The sequence below is a fragment of the Athene cunicularia genome, assembly GCF_003259725.1.
Source record: "Athene cunicularia isolate RWA chromosome 23 unlocalized genomic scaffold, athCun1 chr23_part1, whole genome shotgun sequence".
NCBI classification, from domain to species: domain Eukaryota; kingdom Metazoa; phylum Chordata; class Aves; order Strigiformes; family Strigidae; genus Athene; species Athene cunicularia.
In genome coordinates, this window is record NW_020799130.1 from 6,087,660 (window position 1) to 6,111,190 (window position 23,531).

The window sequence follows — 23,531 nt, forward strand, 5'->3', positions numbered from 1 at the left end:
TGTAATATAGCTCCTGAATTTTTTCCAGCAGCATAATAAAATGGCTAATCAGGTGAATGGTAATGCGGTACAGTTAAAAGAAGAGGAAGAACCAATGGATACTTCCAGTGTAACTCACACAGAACACTACAAGACACTGATAGAGGCAGGCCTCCCACAGAAGGTGGCAGAGAGACTTGATGAAATATTTCAGACAGGTATAATATGCATTTCTTGTTTCTGACTGGTTATGAAAGTGAGGGCATACCATTTTCAAATTTTTATAGATTAAGGTTTAAAAATTCATTGTTTTTGATCTGTGTAGCTCTGAATGTTTTGCTACTTTGACTTCCCTAAAGGCAAATTGGGTTTGACATTGACTAATTACTTTACACATCCTTAGTGTTGTATGTGATATCTTAGTTGCTTTAGGGCACAGAGCACTAGTTTCTTAGACGTTGTCAAATAAAGATGTATGTTTGAGCATACTAAACTACATTTTTTTTTTTTTCAATCCGAATCATCATTTTGCTTTTACTTTTCTACTGTCAACTCCTCACAGTGGTTCTTAAACACTCAAAGGCTGCATAGGTGACTTAGTGAGGGAAGCAACCAGCTTGTCTTGCCTGGGACTACATTTGAATTGAGTCTGCCTGTGGATTTTTTGTTCTCTCTAGTTCTGAGTGGACAGTTTAATCCATGTTGGTTATTACACTGAAATGTTCAGTTTGACACTAACTGCTTCTCAACAAAGTTGAGGACTAAGCTATCTAGCAACTCGAGTAATATCTTGCTGGTAGCAAGTGGTCTCTGCAACTTCTAGAGAGGTTTCTTTACATACAAAGGTTTTTCTATTTTGTTTTTTGTAACCCCCTTATTATTTTGTCCTATAGACAGAGGCTTCCTTTTCCTCTTTAGAGCGTGTTCTGTGAACAGATTTACAAGAAGCAGTAGAACTGCTCTATGTGCTGATCTTGAATGCCTTGGTGGCAAGATGACAGTTTTTGTTGAAAAGAGTCAAAATTCCACTGATCAAGTGAAGGCAGTTCAAAAACAATACCTTATCAACCTTCAGCATGATACTCTGGCTCATGTGGGTGATGTCTTTTGGAAGTCATTCACAGTGAGCATTCATCGAGCCTTTACCAGCTTTTATTGGCTTTAGACATGCACTTTCTAACTGTGGGTCACGATGATGTGCACTTGATGGTTTGAGAGAAGGTGTAAATGCCTGGGCAGAGGAACTTGTGGGGCTCTAACACGTGTTGCAGATAGGTTGTGTTGTGAGGAGTTCTCAAGGGATTTAAAAGCTTTTCAGCCCAGAACCTGACTATCTAGTATAATTCCACTGCATGAATAACCTGAAAAACAGTTATTTACACTTCCTTAATGCCACTGAAGGTGTTTGCATTGTGCAGGGTTTTGTCAGTGAAGCAAACTACTTTTGACACCCGAGCTAAATTTGGGGTTGAATTTAGGGATTTTTAATCTGCTAAGGTCTTATATGAAAGATACAGGTGCCTTCCAATATGCAGGATCACTTCTGAAATGTAGTCCTTGGGCTTGGCACTACCGTGCATTTTTGAAATCAAGTAGCAGTTAAATGATCCGTGTATTTTGGAGATCAAGCTGTTGCAAAGTGTGTGGAGTTCATGGTATCTGTCCTAAATTTTGCTGTGTAGTTTAAAAAGTGCAAATCTTGAAGTCTATACCAATCATGCTCCACAGCTTATGCAAGTGCATTACAAAAGGAAAGAAATAACCTATAAAGATCCTTTTAAAAAAAAAAAAAAGTACTTCAGAACTGGTCCAATGTTTCTTGGGGGAGTCTGTACCTGTAAAATTAACATTAGCCTTTTCGGGTACATAGCAGGGCTCGAAATAATTCCTTTTTGAATTCTGGCTCTTGGAACTGCATAGAGCAACAAAATGAGTTAAAATTATTTTAGACATATAGGAAGTCCACTGATTTTTACTTTTTGAGTTGGAGGAAAGAGTGAACAAACCATTCTACTTCCTAACATTTTGTGGGGTAGAGCTTCATAAGTGTTTGTCAGTTAGGTAGCTCTTTTTTCATGTATGATGGGATACCTGTAATGTTCACACGTCAGCTTACTCTAGAACAGTTCCATTAAGAGAAGAAAGTGTGAAACTTAAAACGAAAGACAAACAAAATCCAAATTCTTAGAAGTGAGCCAGAGTTCATTGTTTCAAACCCTGGTGTGTAATACTGCTTTTATGCAGCAGATTGGATTCCTGAATGTTAGAAAACTTACACATGGGGTATAATCCTGCACGTCAGTTAGTGCTTAGGTATATACATTTTAATTTAACTTTTTTCATTGTTGTACTCATGTTCTTTCATATACTTGTGTAGGAATATGTAATTATATTAAATGTATAATTCTGTTGCTATGGAACGTAACTTTTTGACTTTAAAAGCAAACTGCATAGTTCTTAGTTTGTATGAAATTCAATAGAAATCTGTAACTTCTTTATCTTTAACTTTTAGGGTTGGTAGCTTATGTCGATCTTGATGAAAGAGCAATTGATGCTCTTAGGGAATTTAATGAAGAAGGAGCCCTCTCTGTATTACAGCAGTTTAAAGAAAGTGACCTGTCGCATGTACAGGTAAGGTGAGAGCTCCAGGAGTGTGAGCAAATAAGTATAAATAGTGTTCTGGCGTTATTGGCAGGAGAGTTGTAACTTAGAAATTCATTGATGTTACTGTATTCTTATATTTCAAACCCAAATCACAAGCCTGTTAAAAATTGCCTTAAATGTGTAGGTATTTGAGTGCAAAACAAAAGCTCCCAGATAATAAAAAATGAGTGTGCAATTGAGAAAATAAGGTAAAAATACTATCTAGTATCTGATGACTTTTTCAGTCTGACAAGTTTGTTCAATTAATTGTTATATTTTTCTAAAGGATTCTGGTGACATTTTGTTAATTGCATTGGCTTGATATAGTGACCTCACGGTATGGAGTGTAAGATTCGGTGGATTCCCAGGGCTTGTCATACACACAATTGAATTATTTTGTAAATTGTATCTACAGAACAAAAGTGCATTTTTATGTGGAGTTATGAAGACCTACAGGCAAAGAGAGAAACAAGGCAGCAAAGTACAGGAATCAACAAAGGGACCAGATGAAGCAAAGATTAAGGTAACATTTAGAAAATACTGATTATTCTGTACTACCTGATAATATCACCTGTATGCAGACTGAAGTAATTTTGGAGGTACTTAAAAAGCATCAATAATACCTGTATAAGTATATTCACACTTTGATTTAAAGAAATGTGTGTGTGTGGTAGAGATTCAAACGAAAGTGTGCTTGTTCAAAATGCAGATCTTCATCATTACACAATTGCCAGAATGCTTGAACTTTGTTATGTAAGGTCTATGAAAACATTTGATATCTATGTCAGAATTGTCCAAGTTGTTCTTTTATATTACATCTTTTACATACTCATAAAATTACTTGGAGACTGATTGGACGTTTCAACAAGGTGTTAGTATATTAAGAAACTCATCTGTTATGCAAAAACCTGAGTGCAAAGTGGATGAAGAATTCCCTGGTGTTCAGTAGTTCTTGGGGTACTACATAAAATGGAAAAGTAAGAGAAAAATTAGTTCTTTCCAGTGACTTTGTAGTATAAAACAAATGTCGCTGTTTGTGGTGGTAGCTCTTTAAACCCCCAAAATGACGGGTTTTTTTGTAGGTTCTCTCTGTCCATATGTATCTTGTATCAAATGTGGCAAGGAGCAAATAAGGAAATGCTTATTTTACGACAGGTTTTTATTCTTTATATTTTAACCTACTACACCCCCCACCCTCCCAAACTAATGTGACTTTTTTTTTTTCAGGCTTTGCTAGAGAGAACTGGTTACACTTTGGATGTAACTACAGGACAGAGGAAATATGGGGGCCCTCCCCCAGATACTGTATATTCTGGTGTTCAGCCTGGTATTGGAACAGAGGTTAGTATGTACAGAACAAATCTAATTGTTGTTTTCTATGTTTGTGCAAACTGATAAATAAGAAATACTTGAAAGTAAACTACAAGTGACAGCTTAAAGTATTGTAGAAGAAACCATTGTGTGTGTGTCTTAGTCTGTCTTATGCCTCAGTATTCTGCAAAAGACAGGATAATAGGTTGAGGGGGGAAAAGCAAATGCAATGTACTAGGAAAGGCTATGTAAAATTTCTTAAAATGTAAAATAGATCATTAAATTGCCAGACTTCACGGTCTGCCCTAAAGCTTATGGTCCATTGCTTAAAAAGTGGTCGATGAAGGTATTGGCTCTATAATAGGTGAAAGCATGAATCAAAGGTATTTGTTTCTGTTTACAAGATAAATGTAATTTAAGTGACAGTAGCAAGGTCAGGCAGTGTGCTGGAAGTGAAAAAGACTTGGGTATTGTATAAAGATACTCACACAATGTTTTGAAGAGGACAGCAGAGATTAGCAATTATTAAGGAATTGTTTATTTTCTTTTGTTTCAATCTACATGAAAACATCCTTGATGTTTGCATGAACTGAAGATGAAACTACCTACACTGAAAGAGTCCATGTAGTTTGTTTTCTTTTGTAAATTTTTCTATTTGTGCATTCAGAAAAGTGGCTTAAAAGTGCTTACTAACTTAGTGGTGTTGCCAGGGTGATTATGTGATAGTATAATGTGTTATTTCATTGCACCATGCCTCACTGACATTAGGGAGCATTTCTTTGCTGAGAGTGTGATCAGACACTGGAACAGGCTTCCCAGAGAGATGGTGAATGCCCCAAGCCTGTCAGTGTTTGAGGCATTTGGACAGTGCCCTTAATAACATGCTTTAGCTTTTGGTCAGCCCTGAAGTGGTCAGGCAGCTGGACCAGGTGATCACTGTAGTTCCCTTCCAACTGAACTATCCTATTCTATTCATTACTGAAAATACTTGACTGATTTGAAGTATTTTGTGATGATTAGCCTCTTTATGATGTCACAGGAAAGCTGTAAAATTGGCTGTGTTTTAATGCTATTAGGAGTATGTTTATATCATTTTAAGTTTCCTGCTAGAATGGGTAACTTGTAGAAACTCCCTTAAGATGAGAACATAAATACTTCTGCCATGAATCAGCATTAGAGGCTGTAGCAAAACCCAGCTAAATAGTTACAGAAACCATACCTCTACCAAATTAATTTACTGCTGGCATTTTATAGGATTTAAAGACTGATTACTGCTTTAGATGTGCTGCATGGTTTGACTGGCTGAGATGCTGACCACCTTGCTGAAGCTGATGTACACTTTATTAAATTTAGTCTTTAGCTCTTACTGTTGAGCTATGAGGCATAGTAATCAACAACTTAATCATGATCTTATGATTTGGTAGACTAGACAGAGCATGTTTGAACACAAGTGACTGGAGATTATCGTGGCACTTTTTTTTTTTTTCCAGAATGAGGTGGGTGTGGTTTGTTTGTTTTTCTTAAGCTTTTGAGAACCACTTCTCTTTTGTTCTCAACAGTTCTGGAGTGTAAATACCTGTTTTCTGATACAGTGGGTAAAAATATGAAAAAGCACAAGATGTATCCCTTTGGATTGTGGCAGTGAATCTTTTGTGTTTGAAACTTACATAAAATTACTGAAGCTCTGATGGCTCAGATATGTTGATGCCAGAGCTCTAACTGTCAGTAACAGCAAACTTCTGTTTCTTAAGGATACCCAAGTACGGTTACTGATTTCAGTAAGATAAATACTAGGTAGACTTTTTTTCCCCTCAAGATGTATCAGATCTTTGTACTATAAATATTTGTACACCAATTAATTTGTCTTTTTAAAACATAAAGGAATTCATTACATGTTAACTGAAGCTTTAACTCTCAGTACGTACTTGAACACTGACCAGTAAAACTGAAGTATTGATAAACAGTCTTATGGATGTTTGGTGTGTTGAACATTCACAAATTGTCACTGTGAACACTTTGTTGAAAGGATTATGTGGGTGAAGCTATCCAGTGTATTTTTTTTCCAGTGGTTGGACTTTTAAGAGCAGCTGGACCTTTTTGGAATGTGATTCTGTGATAAAGACAAAGTAGTTAGAGCTGTGCAGAAGTTTGGAGGAGAAAATAATTCCAATAGGATTTGATACCAAACTCGAGTATTCGTTTATTTAAGGATTTGCTGCTCCAGTGTAAAGTATTTTGCTTTTAGTGAGGTCATATGATGTTGACACTTGGAGACATTTATGGGCGTTTGTGGGATCTGAATGGAAGCAATTAATGGGGTGTTTCCTTCTCTCTTTACACCAGCTTTGTCATGTCATCTGCAGATATTGATAACTGCTTATCCTCAAGGGGCTTGTACCTTTGTTTTGCTTAAAATTTCCAAGATTTTTTTTTTTTCTGCCTTTTCTTACCTTCTGTTATACCAGATGTTATTTTTAAAGATGATTGGAGGAGTTTTAAAGCTTTCCCCCCCCCCCAAGAAAAAAAAAAAGGACAGCATCTAGTTAGTAGACATATTTGGAAATTCAAGGTCATGATTGAACCTGTGCATCTTGCTAGCAAGCTATGAAGAAACTTCGGTTTGGTTACGAAAATGCTTGAGCTGGGTATTTGCTTACCTAGCCTGCAAGGTTTTGATCCCTAGCAGGTTATTTTGTAGTTAATTCTAAAACTTTGAATAGTCTCAATCACACTGTTGTGACTAGTCCTTGATACAGGAGTTCTGAGATTCTTTTATAAACCACCAGATTAGATTTAAGAAAATGGTCAACTACTTGAATGTCTTTCAGTTATGGATTAATTTTACATCCTTTGAGATGCCGAAGCTTTTGTATATGCAGTCAGGAAGATGCTTAGAAGTGTCACAGGATGATTTCTAAAAGGAATATTCATATTCCGTGATGAAAAATAAATTCCTTGCAGAGGGAAATAATTAGAGTGGTCCTTGAACTGAAAGATAGTAACTGATGATTTGTGTAACTTCTCAGGCTCAGCTTAAGTATGCTTGCTCTATCCTAATTGTAGTTTATCATTTTATTGAAGTGTATATGCAGGCAATGCTGGAAAAAAAAATCTTTTTGTATTCCTAAATTCATTTTTTTTTTACACAAAACTGAATTGTCTTATTGTGGCTTAAAATAAACCAATTGTTCAGCAACATTAGATGGAATTAGATGGATTACATTCCAGTAACTTTTGAAATTAAGTGCAGACAAGACAAGGAAAGAAAATGTTATAAATATTTCATTAAATTCAGTCACAGTAAGGAGGAGTTTTAAGTGTAGTAAGTCCACGTCTAGTCAGGGATGATGAAGCTTTCAGGCAAGACAAGCATTCAGTGTTTCAGTTGGATAATGCTGGATGATAAATCCAATATCATATCTGCAGTGTCTGCATTTGTGGGTAATATCTAATGAGGTTAAGCTGTATTTGCTAAATAGGTTAAAATACATTTTTCACTCTTGATCTTCAGTCTGCTGACTGAGGAGTTTTTAAATTGAGGAAAACTTGAAGGATCATTATTTTTCTAATTTTTTTTTCTTTAGAGGTGTGTAACAAAAATCTGACATGTATATGGCCTGTCCAGACTAATTAAGTAAAAATTAAGCAGGTGACTGATGTGGTACTTGGATTTCCATCCTTCACCATATAAATGAATACTATACTATTTAAGACATCATTTGAAGAACAGGAAGCTGCAGTGATAACTGTAAAATACCAGTCCTTTACCCCACTCGAATAGGTATAGGGGGAAGCACTTCTCAAAATTAGCACTGTGCAGATAGTGTGAAGAAACTAATTGACTGAAGTCTGTACTGATCACTGGAATGGTTCCAGCTTTCTTCTCCAGATAAAGTAAGTTCTTCTTCTAAAGTTTTGAGAGACTTCTATTTCAGTGTTTTTCAATGATGTGAATAAAAACTTGAAAATTCTGTAGAGTATTCGCCAGTGATGTGCAGGCTGAGATATCTGTTATAACCGGTTAGGAGGAATTGCTGCATGTCCTTTTCAGAGCTGAAATTTATTGGATAAGTATGTGATAAACATCATCTTCGAATATTGTTATCAAAAATGCAAAATTACTTTTAGCTCTGCAAATGGTAAGTTGGTTTTGCATCTGCTTTTCTATGGGTGCATCATTGAAGTTTATAAGAAAAAGTCAGAGTAGTTGTGAGGCTAACTTCCAATCTGGAAAATGTTATGTAGCTGGAGACGTTGGGACAATTTAAACTGCTTTTGTCCATAATAAATTGTATGGGGAGAATCAGATACTGTAATAACTCTTAACTTGAGAAGCAGTGGTATAATAAACTCAGCAGGAGTTGAACTAGACAAAGCTTGTGCTAGATTTAGTAGACAAATGGAATGTCGTTTTTGTACTGGAAGAACTGTGGGGGTTCAAAGGATTTTGTACTGTGCCAGAATTTTTTTCCACTTCCTTTTTTTTAATGAAGATTGTAGATTTGGATGAGATGAAGCAGTCATGCGGCCTACATTAATTAACACAAATCTGGCATTTAGGGAAGATTGACTGCAAAGCACATGAAGGGCACTTATTAAACAGAGGTTTTGAGGAAGCACTTGCAGTGTACTACACTTCTGTTGGCTTGTGATGACAACAGAAGGGGCTCAGTTGTTGAAATAACTGAAGACACATCATCTGGAGTGCAGAAGTGGATTGCACCCCCAATAATGCTCTGTGAAGTTGTCCATGGAACGAAAATTGAATTTTTTCCTAGTTAAGACTTTTCATAATTAATCTAATGAAACAGTAATAAAAAGTAAAATGGAGTACTTTGTACAAATCCTCTAGGAAGCAAAACTGGAAGAAGTAAGTCTAATGGTAAAAAATGCAGATGTTTCTCCTTGCAAGATGTTCACCTGGTGTTTGTCCAGGTATTGATCTTGTAGTTCATTAACATATTAAGTTTACAGGCGCAAAGCAAATTCACTTGTACTTGAATTACTCCCACAGAGTTATCTACTCCTCCCAGTATAGATGGAAGTTATTCTAGTATATAGGTCTGATATGAATGTATTCAAATTAAACCCTTAATTCTGTTTCTCGTACTCACTTCTAGAGTGTATTACCTGAACTGAACTGTACTAACAGTCTTGTGGAATTGTCAGTGATCTAAAGTTTGTAGGAAGTGGCCAGAAAGGCTGGAAAGAAGGAGGAAACAAAAGCTTTCAGGATGGTAAATATTTGGTAAATAGCTGGAAAAGTAGACTGTATTTGGATTAGGGTTTTTTCTTTTCCTCAGGTTTTCTGTTCTGGTGTGTTCAGTTTCTGCTGGAAACGGTGGTATCTGAAACAATTCAGTACCAACTTTTTATATTTGACTGACTTAATTACAGTTTGTGGAGAGTTCAACTGACATTTTCACTGTCTTAGTAGCAAGTTTTCTTGTGCATTTCCGTGATGGTATCATTGTTTTTCAAAGCTGCACTTGGGGTTTAAAATGAAATGTTCTAGGTAAAGACAATAGAAATCCCTACAGAGAGGTATTTCCAAGCTTTTTGGGCAGACAGGGTGGGGGAAAGCCTGTTCTGCCATTAAAGTTTCACTCAGTATGATAAATCCATTCCTCCTCCCAAAGAAATCATAGTCAGTTGGCGTTCACACTGAACTGAGAGAGGCTAAGCTAAGTGAAAGAAGTGTTCTGGAAACTGAATTTCAGGAGGATCTATTTAACATGAAGAAACATCTAAACGTTCTAGCTTTCCTTTGGAGGAAAAGAATTTGTTCCACATTTTTAAAATCAGAGTCATCACACTCTCCTCACAAGTTTGTTCATATTAATGCTTGCATGGACATTCTGAGTGTCTTTAGTTCTGGAATTATCTGATAGCCCTTCAGTGCCAGGTATGACTATGGCAAGGCCTTGCCTCAGTAGAAAAGGTTGACTACTTCTAGCTTTTTTACTACAAAAAAACTTTTGAAGTTAAAATAAATAGAATTTGATCTTAATGGGAATTAGGAATGTTTTGCTTGTATTAAAAATTCAGAGATTTTGAGAAATCAGGAGACCTGCAGTGATTAAACAACTGGGGGAGGAGAGAAGCTTTCTAGGGAGACCTCAGCTGAAGAGACTGAAGTCCTTAACAAAACTTTATTAAAGTATATTGTTCTACATAAGGAACAAAACCAAGAGGATTCCAGGTTTTCTTGCACAAATATTAAAACATTGTTGTGGTTTGAGCCCAGAGGACAACTGAGCGCCGCTCACTCACTCCTTCCCCCTCAGGAATGGGACCAGAAATTAAAACAAAAGGCTTGGGAATCAAGATAAGGACAGGGAGGGATGAGCCACCTGTTTTGGTCACTGGGAAAGACAGACTCCTTGGGGGGAAGAAAAAGAACATAATTTTAATTCAAACACCACCACTTAACAGAGTAGGACAGGGAGAAAATACAACCACATTTTAAAAACACCTTCCCCACACCTCTCCCTTCTTGGGCCCAGCTTTGCTCCCAATTTCTCTCCCTCCCTGCCGGCGGCGCAGGGGGCAGGGATGGGGGTTGTGGTCAGTTCATCACCCCTTGTCTCTGCCGCTCCTTCCTCCTCAGGGGAGAACTACTCATACTCTTCCCTGCTCCAGCATCTGTCTCGTGTGAGAGAGCCTTTCTCCACAAACTTCTTCTGACATGAGTCTCTCCCATGGACTGCAGGTCTTCACAGATTGCTCCAGTGTGGGTCCCACCTGTGCATTGTGATCCTCCCAGCGCCAAGCTACAACTGTGGGGGCTTCCCTCAGAGTCTTGGCCTTCTCTGGGCTCAGCCTCTGCTCTGGTGTGGGGTCCTCATGGGCTGCAGGAAGCACATGCTCCCCTGGTGATCTCTGTGGGCACAGGGCACAGCCTTTTGCTCCCCATGGGCTGAGGGGGGTCTCTGCTTCAGCGCATCTCTCTCACCCCCTTTTCTTCCACTGACCTCGGTGGTTGTCTTTGCAACTCCTCCTCAGAACTCTAACTCCTCCTCCCAGGTTCCCCTTCTTAAACACATTATCGCAGAGGCGTAGCCACCATTGCTAATTGGCTCAGCCTTGGCCAGAGGCTTGGAGCCAGGGGGGCTTTGAGAAGCTTCTCACAGGGGCACTGCTGTAGCTGCCACCCCCACCACACACACACACACACAAAAGCTTTTGGTAGGTTGGGTTTTTTTCTGTCTCTCTAGCTTTCCAATGAAGATTGTGTTACAGAATGGTTTGAAAATACTGCAAGAGCAAGGACATGCTTGGTCTGCATTAACATAGGATACCTGGCTAGATAGTCTACAAGATCTTTGTTTTTAATTGCCAAATTATAACCAGGTAAGAACAGTTTACCTCTGCACTGGTGGAAATCTACAGCCTCTCCAATATAAATAACAAAACCAGGTTTTCAGTAAGTTAAACGTAGTAGTAACAGCAGGAGGCCTAGAAGACTTAGTAGGACATACAGTAATGTTGGCCACAGTAAACCAGGCTGCAGTGATGGCTGCAGTGTTTCAGCTGCAATGGTTTATGCTGCAATGTGCTTCCTTCCTTAGGAACTTTCAAGTATTAAAAGTTAAGTTTGTATTTCTGAAAAATCTTTAAGTGTCCTCTTCCTTCTTAGGTTTTTGTTGGTAAGATTCCCCGAGACTTGTATGAAGATGAATTGGTACCACTCTTTGAGAAAGCTGGTCCAATTTGGGATCTGCGCCTCATGATGGATCCTCTTTCTGGTCAAAACAGAGGTTATGCTTTCATTACATTTTGTAGTAAAGATGCAGCACAGGAAGCAGTCAAATTGGTGAGTACCTTATTTTCAGACTGGACAAGATAATGTAAACAGCAAGTGTGTTGGTAATCTTATAGATAATGAAATCTTTTAAATGCTTCATTAAAGCATCCATTGACAGATTCAAAATTTTACTTTCTAAAAAAATTGCTTCCTGATTTGATTTAGTGTATACGAATTACATTCTACTTCTAGGACCATAGTCTTCTATGGACTACTGCAGTTTGCTAGAGTATTTAGGTGATTATAGTAAGAGCTTACTTGATCACAACTGGAAAATATTTTTTTTTAAGCTTCAGTGTTTAAGTTTTATTACCCTTCCTACTTCAGAGAGCTACATAGAGATGTTTGCTGCTGCTGTGGAGGAGGTTTCTGACTTTGGTGCTCTTTATGGTTCACGGTGACCTGTACTTCTTTCCAGTGGCAGTCATGATCTCAGCTCACTACATGGAAACCTGACTTGGCCTGCATCTGGATGGTTTGGCAAAGGACAGAGCAATCCTATGAAAGTTAAAATAAGAGGCAGCAGTCTGACTGGGGCCCTGGTTCATTTGGCCTTGCCTCTGCCTGAGAAGGAAAAGTAGAATTAGGCAGATCAGTGGGTATTGCACAAGGTTTTGGATATGGCTGTGGAATACTGCTTGTATTTTGAACCTAAACAGGTGAAATGCTTTATCTCAGTTGCCTTAAGAGAATTCAGCCGATCCTGTATAAAGAAGTGGGGGGGAAACCTAAGCATCTAGTTAAACTGGGGGGGGGAAGTCCACCAAACAAACCAACCCAAAAAAACAAAACCCAGAGAAAATTAAGAAGCACTTATGTTCCATTGTAAAGGCTTCAGAAGGAGTCATTGCCTCTAAATGATCCAGTGTTTGTTCCCTCAAGTAGTTTAATGCATTTGAAAATAGTTACAGTTGTTAGGCTACCAGGACTGGGAGCTGCATGTCCCTGCTTAGGCTTTTTTCCTTTTTAGAACCTACTTGGATGTTTCTTGAAGGAGATGCATCAAGTATGTTTGTAATTGATTGCTTCTGGGTTTCGGTGTTTGAAGATGGTGGATATGAGTTACTGTCACTTAATGAAGGAAAAATTGTTCTGAGAATTTTTTTCTTTTTTTGACCAAGTTGAAGGTGCTTAGAATTGCTACTTGAAATTTTTACTGATTGATGGATATGAAAGGAAGATGCTGAAGTGACAGGAGACGTATCAAGCAATGTGCCACTGATGGAAGACTGGCCTCCATACCCTGTATATTGTACCAAATACATGAATTTGTGTGAATATATTCCTTAAGTCCTGTATCTGGATTCCCTTCCCCCTACCTCCTCTACCCTACCATCACTTGGTAATGGGGTCAAGCTTGTTCGTTGGGAGATATTTCACCTAAACACTATTGGGGGAAAGGAAAATGGGGCAGACACATGCTGCATTTTGGAACTACTTAAACCTTCATAGCGAAGTGAGGTTCTTTCAGAAAATAAACTTGAAATTTTGAAGTCTTGATTTCTCTACACCAGGTGGGACTTCTGCTTGTGTTTTCAGGTACCGATGGGAATGAAATTTGATTGTAGGTAAAATGGCTTTGTAAAAAAGTTATAATTTGAAAAGCAGATTCAGATTAAGTTTGTGGCACTAGAACACAAAGTTTTATTGTGTTATGAATTGCTATTATATCTGAAGCAAAATTCTGAGATGTTTTTGTCTTCCCTAAAGTGATCTTTTTTGATAGCCTGTTGTAGTTCTTGAATATGAAGAAGGTTACTGAAGGTATTGCTCTGTCATCTCTATCTCAGCATCTCAGCTAGGGTAAAAATGGCTGAAATCTTGCTTTTAAGGAATTGGATCAGGTTTTCAGAAGCTGGCTGATGATCAGACATCTATCCTTTTAGATTTGTGTTTGAAAATTCTACCTAAAACAAAGATGATGTCTATCTTGAATTCTTTTGTGATATAGATATATATATATATATATATATGTATGTATGTATGTAGGTGAATTAATTTGCCCCGTGTGATTTGTATCTGTTAGTTGTGTTCCTCGTACATCGGTTTCTTTCTAGCTTTTCATTCAGCAGAACTTCCAAAGTTTCTGTGGAAAACCGAAGCTCAGCAATGTTCTTCAAAGTGAATGCTGACCCAAATTCTGCAGTTCTAGTAATTCTCTTGCAATGTGAATTCAGTATGCTACATATAAAAGCCACAGATCATGAAGAAAAGAGCTGATTTTATGATTTGGGGGATCTTTTTATCTATATTACTGTGGATAAAGCAAATGAATGGCTTTTTATTTTCTTAGTGTGACAACTATGAAATCCGTCCTGGGAAGCACCTTGGAGTATGCATCTCCGTGGCAAACAACAGGTTATTTGTTGGGTCAATTCCAAAGAACAAGACTAAGGAAAACATACTGGAAGAGTTCAGTAAAGTCACAGGTAAGACCTTCTTAATGAGTTTTTCACACTGATCCCAAAATACCATTTGGTGTCACTGTTTTGTAGGTCTAATTGTTTGACAGATATGTTCAACTGTCATTTAAACTATTTCCAAGTTGGATTCCGAATTTGGTTTTGGTAGAAATTTTATATATCAAGTATATTTTATAGTGGAATGTAAAGAGAATAGTGTCTGTTTTATTGACTATTAAATTAATGATGATGTAGGTTTACAGTTTGAGATGGAAACAGCACAGATGAACTCCAGATAAGTGAAGGTCCTAATTCTGTTACCTGTTCTAGCTTTCTGTTGAAGTCTCTGTATTTGTAACTGGATCTACTGTAAATTTTGCTTTCACAACTGAGGTTTTTGGGGAGACTCAGAAATGTATTAAGTTGAATGATGGGGAGGAGGGAATACTAAATCAGTTTAGAAGGAATGTTATTTTAGAAATAGTTAACGGCAGACTAATTTCTTTCCCAGTTCTTCAGTGTTGTTCCCCAGTATATGCAGCAAATAAGAAGAGAAGAAATCAACTCATCACTGGAATGATGCTTCTGCTTTAAACAAGAGATTAAGATCTTGATCGCCTGCTCTTGTTCCTGTAGGAGAGTTCTAACCTACTGCTTCTTTTTTAGGATTGTTCTTTAGAAGTACTTCAGGGAAGTGGTGAAAACAGAAGGTCAATACTCATTTAGTTCTCTCCTCTTTTTGGAGAGATGTGAAATAAATTCTTTCCAGCTTCCCTGGGAGGTAGGGGAGATGCCACGTATTAACGCTGACTGCTTTTCAAAAATGTAAAAATGGTAAAACAAAATACAGAAGATTGACACTGTGTGAACTGTTCAGATTGATGTTTTGCTGGGCCGAATTGTGAAATAAATTTGTTCGGGAGATCTTCACCTGCTAGGTGACCTGTTTCTGGCTAAATTGGATGGATATCTGTTATTTGTTTTGCTTTTCTTGTGCTCCCTCCCCTTTCAGGTATTAAATTAAAAAAAAAATACAAACAAGTGAAGGGATTTTAGAGTAGACTCCAGATTTTTTCTTTCCTTTTGAAGCTTAATACTAAAGACCTGTTTTTCAGAGGGTTTGGTGGATGTAATCTTGTATCATCAACCTGATGATAAAAAGAAGAATCGAGGATTCTGCTTCTTGGAATATGAGGATCACAAGTCAGCAGCACAAGCTCGCCGCCGTCTGATGAGTGGGAAAGTAAAAGTCTGGGGAAATGTTGTGACAGTGGAATGGGCTGATCCAGTAGAGGAACCTGATCCAGAAGTCATGGCAAAGGTAAGTAAAAACTTAACTGGATGCTCTTGTGCTTTGAGAGGAATTTCTTTATGCTGTAGCGACAAAGATTTGTTCCAATTGAACAATGCTGGTTTTGAGGCATAAAAAGAAGTTAGAGGGCATTTGCATAGTAAGCGATGCAAAGTGGCATCGTCTGAGTGCTGCAAATTAGTTGCCATTGTATGACGTTAGGAACGCGTTGTAACCTGCTGTTCCCATTTAAACTAGTAGTGTACAGGATTATCTTCCTGGATTGGCACATCAGTCATTCATTCATACAGGTAACTAATTACAAGGCTTTTTTTTTTTTTTTCAACAGGTACAGAATTCATAAGATTACCCAAAATTTCTTAATGCAGAGAAGAAGGGAATAACATCCTACTAGTTTATATTAGTTTCCTTTCAGGTTTTACTTTCAAAGATTACAGCTTTCATTCTCGTTTTTTCACCAGGTTAAAGTTTTATTTGTAAGAAACTTGGCCACTACTGTGACAGAAGAAATTCTTGAGAAATCATTTTCTGAATTTGGAAAGCTGGAAAGAGTAAAGAAGTTGAAGGATTATGCTTTTGTTCATTTTGAGGACAGAGGTGCAGCAGTGAAGGTAGGTTGATTATTCTTTCCTAACTAATTGGATATAAGCAGTTTATTTTGTACAAATGGTTTCAAGAAATCTCTTTACAGTACATACCTAGATAAGACAGTGTGTAGAGCCCAATTAATAAGGTTCCCATTGTGAGAATTTTAACACTAATAATTTTGTTCCTATGATTTCAGTAGCTAGGAGGATGTGAAAATTGCAAAGGACAAAACTGTAGCAAGTTAACAAATAGACTGGAAAAGAGTTATAGACCAATGCAGGAGAGTCTAGAGAAGAGGAAAAAAACCCAAACAGATCAACCAATACAATTTTTCTGAGGAAACACTGACAGAAGGTATCAGTTGTCTCTCAAAGACCCCTGTTTAAAGGCTCTATGTTGTTTTGGAGCAAGAAAAATATTGACTAGAAATTGCAAGATATTAAAAAAAATGCTTTGTGAAGGGGAGAAGAATAGCACTAGCAGCTCCCTGAGTGCATTATCTATTTTTAACTCTACATGCTTCTAAAAGGTTTCTTCTAAATGAGTTCTTAGACATTGGAGGTCATTATTGTAAGCTTCAAAGGTGTCTCCCTTTGTATTGAAGAGCAGTTGAGAAAGTAATTAATCTCTACTGTTTGTCAGTAGATTGAATTCTACAGGAATTACTCCATCTCTTCTTCAAATCATAATTTGTGGGGGGAAGGAGGAGGGGAGGTGTTTTGCACCTGGGAGTCTTGAAGGAGTATATTCTATGTGGTATATGTGGCTACACAGTTAAAAGGCTCTTGGCCTTAGTAATTTTACAGCTATTTAATGGCTTACAGTTTTCCTACTCAATAAAACAGGGTTTAGAATAGTCTTGAGTTTGGCTCTCACATGTCACTCCTATTTAGTGAAGTCATTTTCGATAGGTTTAGACCATGTCCAAGAGAGGATAAGAGAGTGCTGACAGAAAGGGTGAGCAACACCTCCTGACACGTGCTATTGTAGTACGTCTTTCAACACTCACCAGTCCTGTCCCACTAGACCTTTCTTTAAATGGTCTGTTAGATTTGACCAACTGAAAACTCAGTTTCAGTTGTTGAGAAAAGATAGATCAAATGCAGTACAGCAGAGCATCTCTAATGCTCATCTTCGCTGAGACAAGCTGGAACGCTACCACATCTGCCCCATGTGACTGATTTATGGCTGCTACATTGGTTTATGAATTTTGTGAGATTTTTGTGTATGGGTGTACTGTTTGTTTTTTAATGAATCACAGAATCATCTAGGTTGGAAAGGACCTTGAAGCTTCTCCAGCCCAACCATGAACCTCACCCTGACCGTTCCCAGCTCCTCCAGATCCCTCAGCGCTGGCTCAGCCCGACTCTTCAACCCCTCCAGGGATCCCGGGGACTCCCCCCCTGCCCTGGGCAGCCCATTCCAACGCCCAACAGCCCCTTCTGCACAGAAATCCTTCCTCAGAGCCAGCCTGACCCTGCCCTGGGCAGCTTGAGGCCATTCCCTCTGGGCCTGGTGCTGGGGTCTTGGCTCCAGAGACTCATCCCCCCTCTCTGCCCCCTCCTGGCAAGGAGTTGCAGAGAGCCAGGAGGTCTCCCCTCAGCCTCTTCTCCAGACTGAACCCCCCCAGTTCCCTCAGCCGCTCCCCAGCAGACCTGTGCTCCAGACCCTGCCCCAGCTCCGTTGCCCTTCTCTGGCCACGCTCGAGTCATTCAATGGCCTTTTTGGGGTGAGGGGCCCAAAACTGAACCCACTCAGCGAGGGGCGGCCTCCCCAGTGCCAAGCCCAGGGCTCAGATCCCTTTCCTGTCCCTGCTGGCCATGCTATTGCTGATAAAAGCCAGGAAGGCATTCCATGTGTTAATACCATTATGGTATTAACACACGGAATGCATGGAATTGGCTCATGGATTTCAATGTCTACTTATTTTCATACCTTTTTGAAATTGCCGTGATCACTAATATTTTTGAGGCATGTAGCTATACAGACATGTCAAGTCTTTGTTAATGCAAAAGTTAATACCCAGAAATGTTAAATGCAAAGCAGATAACTCCCAACTAAAGATTTGTCCTATTCATACTCTGTGTATGTATATTAAGTTCTCTTTGTGCATTTGATAATTGCACGTTACTTCTCTGGAAGATTCTTTCTCACTTGATGAGATCACCAAATTTCAGTAATTTTTTTTTTCTTCTTCTTTCCTGCTTAAGTATGTGTTCTCAGAAGTACTTTGTTTCCTCAGGCACTCATGTAGCATGTTCAACTAGCTAGGAAGCCCAAATATAAACCCCCCACTTTTTCTTGTGTGCATGTGCTCTACCTGTCTTACAAGTCCAGGGAGCGTCTTGTGAGTAGTGAGAACTTATGTCAGTGTATTTCTGAAACATTTCTAGGGGATATAGGAACATAAACAGAGATGGTGTTATGTCTGGGTTTGGTTTGTTTTTTTTTATAATGCTCTATGTGTTATAATTCCATTCTTCTACCTTATGACATAAAGAGATTTTTTTTTTTTTTTTTAATGCTGCTAAAGTGAGACTTGAAAGAATAATATGTAACATTCTGTTTGAGTAGCACAGAAATGAAGCACATGGGATAGTTCAGCAGGGAGCGGCCCAACCATCTGGTTTCTTTCAGTAAGTTTTAGTTTCCTTTTGAATGGAAGCAAATTTTTAGATGTTTCTCTTCTAATTTTTGTACAGGCTATGAATGAAATGAATGGGAAAGAGATAGAAGGGGAAGAAATTGAAATAGTGTTAGCAAAGCCACCGGATAAGAAAAGGAAAGAACGTCAGGCTGCCAGACAGGCCTCCAGAAGTACTGCGTGAGTGTTCATTCTTGCACTACCTTAATACTGCAGAATGAAATTCTGCTGTAAAATATGAGCCAGTTTAGAAGAACTTGAATGACTTTTCTCTATGTTGTGTATTGTTAATCAACAAGGGAAAATTTAGACTTTATTTTGGAAGACTTTTGAAGATAAATAATTGTGTGTTTTTTTTTTCTTAATAGGTATGAAGACTATTATTACTACCCTCCGCCTCGCATGCCACCTCCTATTAGAGGCAGAGGCCGTGGAGGGAGAGGTGGATATGGCTATCCCCCAGATTACTATGGCTATGAAGATTATTATGATGATTATTATGGTTATGACTATCATGACTACCGTGGTGGCTATGAAGATCCCTATTACGGCTATGATGATGGCTATGCTATAAGAGGAAGAGGAGGAGGAGGAAGGGGTGGGAGAGGTGCCCCTCCACCACCTAGGGGGCGGGGAGCACCACCACCAAGAGGTAGAGCTGGCTATTCACAGAGGGGGGCACCCATGGGACCACCAAGAGGAGCCAGGGGTGGGAGAGGGGGTCCTGCGCAGCAGCAGAGAGGACGTGGTGCTCGTGGAGCCAGGGGCAACCGTGGGGGCAACGTAGGAGGCAAGAGAAAGGCAGATGGGTACAACCAACCTGATTCCAAGCGCCGTCAGACCAACAACCAGCAGAACTGGGGCTCCCAACCCATCGCTCAACAGCCGCTCCAGCAAGGTGGTGACTATGCCGGTAACTATGGTTACAATAATGACAACCAGGAATTTTATCAGGATACTTATGGGCAACAGTGGAAGTAGACAAGTGAGGAGGGATTGAGAATATTGGAAACATAGAATTGGCTATAGTTCTACATCCTTCAAAACAAAATTGGCTTAATGTTTCATCCTTCAGTAGCGATTGGCTGCCATTTGTATTGGGCTGAAGAATCACTCTATTGTGTATATACTCGAGTCTCTTAGTTTTCTTTTTTCATAAACGCACTTGGACATTACTGGGCTTGCAGAATTCCTGAACTCCATATGGGGTTTCAATGCTTTTATCATTTTAGGCTTCATTTTAGCAGTTTAAAAGCAGGAATGGCACACTGTTCAATCATGATTTTGCAGAACCTCTGGTTTTGGACAGTTTTTGGTTTTTTTTTTTTTTTTTGGATTTGGGATAGACTACATAGGAGTATGCTGTACATAAAAGTAAAAGCTAGTGCTTTGTCTTAGTAGTTTTAAGAAATTACAACAAATTAAGTTTTCTTGTATTGAAAATAACATGATTGTATGTTTTGCATTCCTAGAAGTAGGTTAACTGTGTTTTTAAATTGTTATAACTTCACACCTTTTTGAAAATCTGCCCTACAAAATTTGTTTGGCTTAAAACGTCAAAGCCGTGGCAATTTGTTCCTTGATGTGATTGTATTTCCAATTTCTTGTTCATGTAAGATTTCAATAAAACTCAAAAATCTATTCAAAACATTACCTATTTCAAATTCAATTGTGTCCTAAAACATTATTTCATTGGTAATTCTTGCGAAAAACATTGTTTTCAAAGTATAACTGCCTATGTGAGTGATCAAATTCATGCAAAATTTCTTGTGCTTTCCAACATGTAGCACTGTGGTCATCAGATTGAAAACTAGGAGAAATTGCAGATAGCCCAAAGGGCACTCTTTGTTTAACTGCTGTTCAATAATTTACCAGCATCTAATTTTGAAACTTTTTTCTTTTTAAAAGTGTTGAAATGTATCCAAACATTCACAGAGATCTAATTTAAATATAATCTAATGTGGAGAAGGAAGCAGAGCCTACAATGGTGTTAATTTTGTTCCTTTTTATTATGTACTGTGGAGTCCCTCTAGAGGCTATTCTGTTAGGTTCCAGCCATATTGTATTACTCAGTGTACAAACACATAGGGAAATGGTTTTGATCTCAAGCATTGTAGCCTAACTAAAGATACTATTTGACTAGGAATGAGAATTATAAATTAGGTGCTGTGGCACAGTAAACTAACTTCTTGCTACAGATAACACAAACATACTCTCCATATTCTGCTTATTTCTGTCTTGACACTTTAATTTGATGTTCTGCCATGATGAACAATTTGCCTTAGAATTCTCATGCCTTGTAATAAAGGCTGTTTAAAAAAATACATAATATCTTTTGGGGGCATTACTAGCTACATTATTGGGGTATTATGTGTTGCTTTGACCCTTGTCTTGGACATTCCCAGATGTCAATTTTAACTGGCAAGTCATGACATTACTCTTCCGTTGCATCTGAGCCATTCTGTACCCCAATGAAGAACATTTGCTTCTCAAGAAAAGAGAGAAACAAACGGATTTAAACTTTCTCTAAAGAAAACTATTGTCGGACCTCTAAATATCCAAATCAAATACATTGCTCATACTTGCTTTACAGCATTCTAAACACAGACTATTGAGGAAGTTAAACTTCAGTGGTCATACTCCTCCCTTTGTCTTCTATTCCTGTCTGGTGTCTCTCAAGTGTATTATGTCAGAATGTAAACAGAAAAATGAGCCTTCCCACACTTTACTGTTGTGGGTCTGGTATATGATTGCATGGTTTTGAGTTTTGCCCTGAATTGAAGTGAGGATGTATATCTGGTTCTCAAAAATGGGTTTGTCCCTGTGTCAGGCTCTTCCCTTCAAATTAATAGAATTCATCATAAATAATTTAAAGTGCTTTTCAAAATTAGTATTTAGTATGTTAAAGCCCTTTTTTTTTCATTTTTGTTTTTTTGTGGTTTTTTAACTTCATAAAGTTAATGAGGCCAGATCCTATCCCCTCTTTTCCTTACTCGAACAGTGAAGTCAGAGGGGTGTTGCCTGGGTATACATTTCAGGCTTTTACTTGTGCAAGGATCTGGCTTGTACTTTTAATACAAGGATTTGCTGTCCTATCAGTATGACTTTATAGTAATTACATAGCTTTGGTGGTGTTCAGCAAAACCCTCTAGTCCCAATAAGTATTTGCTTTTCAGTAATTGTTGTAAAGGGCATCTGGTACAAGGGAGCTTAATTGGAATAAAATTTAAAACACTCTCCATCCTGGAAGAAAGATAGTGTTCGCATACTGCACGTTTCAAGTGTTAGCCCAGGAGAAGTGCCAGTGCATGCTCATGGGGGGTGTGGGGAGGAAGTGAAACACTTCAGTTATGTTTACAAGACAACTAATGTTAAAATTGTCTTAAGAATTGTAAAGCTACATCTTGTATTTATTTCTGCCCAAATCACCATTTATCCTAATACTTTTATTGGATATGAGAAATGAGCTATACATTTTTATAATTGAAAATTAAAATTAGTAAAAGCTTATATTTACAAGATAGACCAAGTTCTTCGATTGACATGATTTATGGATAAGTTCACCATTTAAATTTGCAGCAGTGCTTTACTGAATCTTTAAACATAACGTGTACTACAACTTACTCGAGTAGTGGTGTATACAGAACTTGAAGAACTTAACAAAATTATTGAAAAAAATTATTGAACAAAGATACTGTAGCACAGTGGAAAAAATCTACCATGCCTGATGACAGATACGCAAGGGAAGAATTTTGCACTATCTTCTCACCACGATTTTGATATCTAGTCAAAACAAAAAATAAATTTATTCTCATGCACCTGTTTTGATCATTTCTTCAATATAACTTAGCAAAAATCCTCTTACGGAATATTTTGAAAATGGATTTCAACTTGCAAACTAATATTAAACTTTTATGAGTGTCCTGCTGGCGTTGGAGGAGGAGCCATGAAATGGGATTTTAATAATCATTTGATCACTCATTTATAGCAGTTGCTTAAATGTCTGCATTGATAAGGTGTTTGACTTAAAAACAAGTAGGTTGCCAGATTCCTAGCAATTCCAAAACTTCAGCAAAAGATTTTTACAGCTATTGTGTTACTATAGACTTACTTTCATATTATTAACTAAATCAGTTTACTAAACTTAGCTCTAAATTTTACTAATTCATTAAACATAGTTGCATTTTTTTCAAAGCGTTAAAGGTTTAATTTTTTCTAGCAATTGTTTATTTTCAGGACTCAGCTTCTGTAGTCTAATTATTAAAGAATGACAACTGCATTGCTTTAAACCTTTTCAAAATAAACTAAGTAGAAGATCACCGCATGATTTTGGTGACTCTGTATAAAAAACTGACCACTTTTTGTCCCCTCTGCATTTTCACATGAAGCCCATTTCTGTATTTTGAACTACACAAAAAAAAATACAGAAGGCACTCTTATTATAAGGCTAGCAGAAAAATAAATGTGGAGTATTGAGCAAAAAGACTTAAAACTCTTAGTAAAACATGTTTGGCACTTAAACCTGTAGACCCCGATGCAGATGTATGTGTTTTCAGCAAGACTTAATTGTTATCCAAAACTTACAGCGGCATGTACGTAGAACAGCAAGGACCCTATCCTGCAAATCCCACACAAATAATCTTTGATCATGCATGACTTGACTTGAAGTACTTGTGTGATTAAGGATTGCTTGTACAATGAAGATTTACCAGATTGAATTCTGTCATTCACATGCACTACTTAAGTAGCTCAGAGCCTTATAGAAAGAGTGTACCAAGTTGTGTTTCCTGTTTTATTCTAAATAAAAAGAGGAAAAAAAAATGATGGAGCTTCTGTTAACTTAGA

At 37.9% G+C, this 23,531-nt stretch overlaps 1 protein-coding gene across 1 annotated transcript; it reads left to right on the forward strand.

Moving 5' to 3' along the window:
• Nucleotides 1–15: 15 nt before the first annotated feature.
• HNRNPR (heterogeneous nuclear ribonucleoprotein R) lies at nucleotides 16–20,336 on the forward strand. The gene is made up of 10 exons (XM_026863422.1): nucleotides 16–197; nucleotides 2,492–2,610; nucleotides 3,038–3,145; nucleotides 3,850–3,963; nucleotides 11,573–11,749; nucleotides 14,034–14,169; nucleotides 15,258–15,463; nucleotides 15,916–16,065; nucleotides 18,745–18,866; nucleotides 19,055–20,336. Exons 1-10 carry the CDS (start codon nucleotides 41–43, stop codon nucleotides 19,665–19,667), a joined length of 1,902 nt encoding a protein of 633 aa, XP_026719223.1. The 5' UTR covers nucleotides 16–40; the 3' UTR covers nucleotides 19,668–20,336.
• The last annotated feature ends 3,195 nt before the right edge of the window (nucleotides 20,337–23,531 follow it).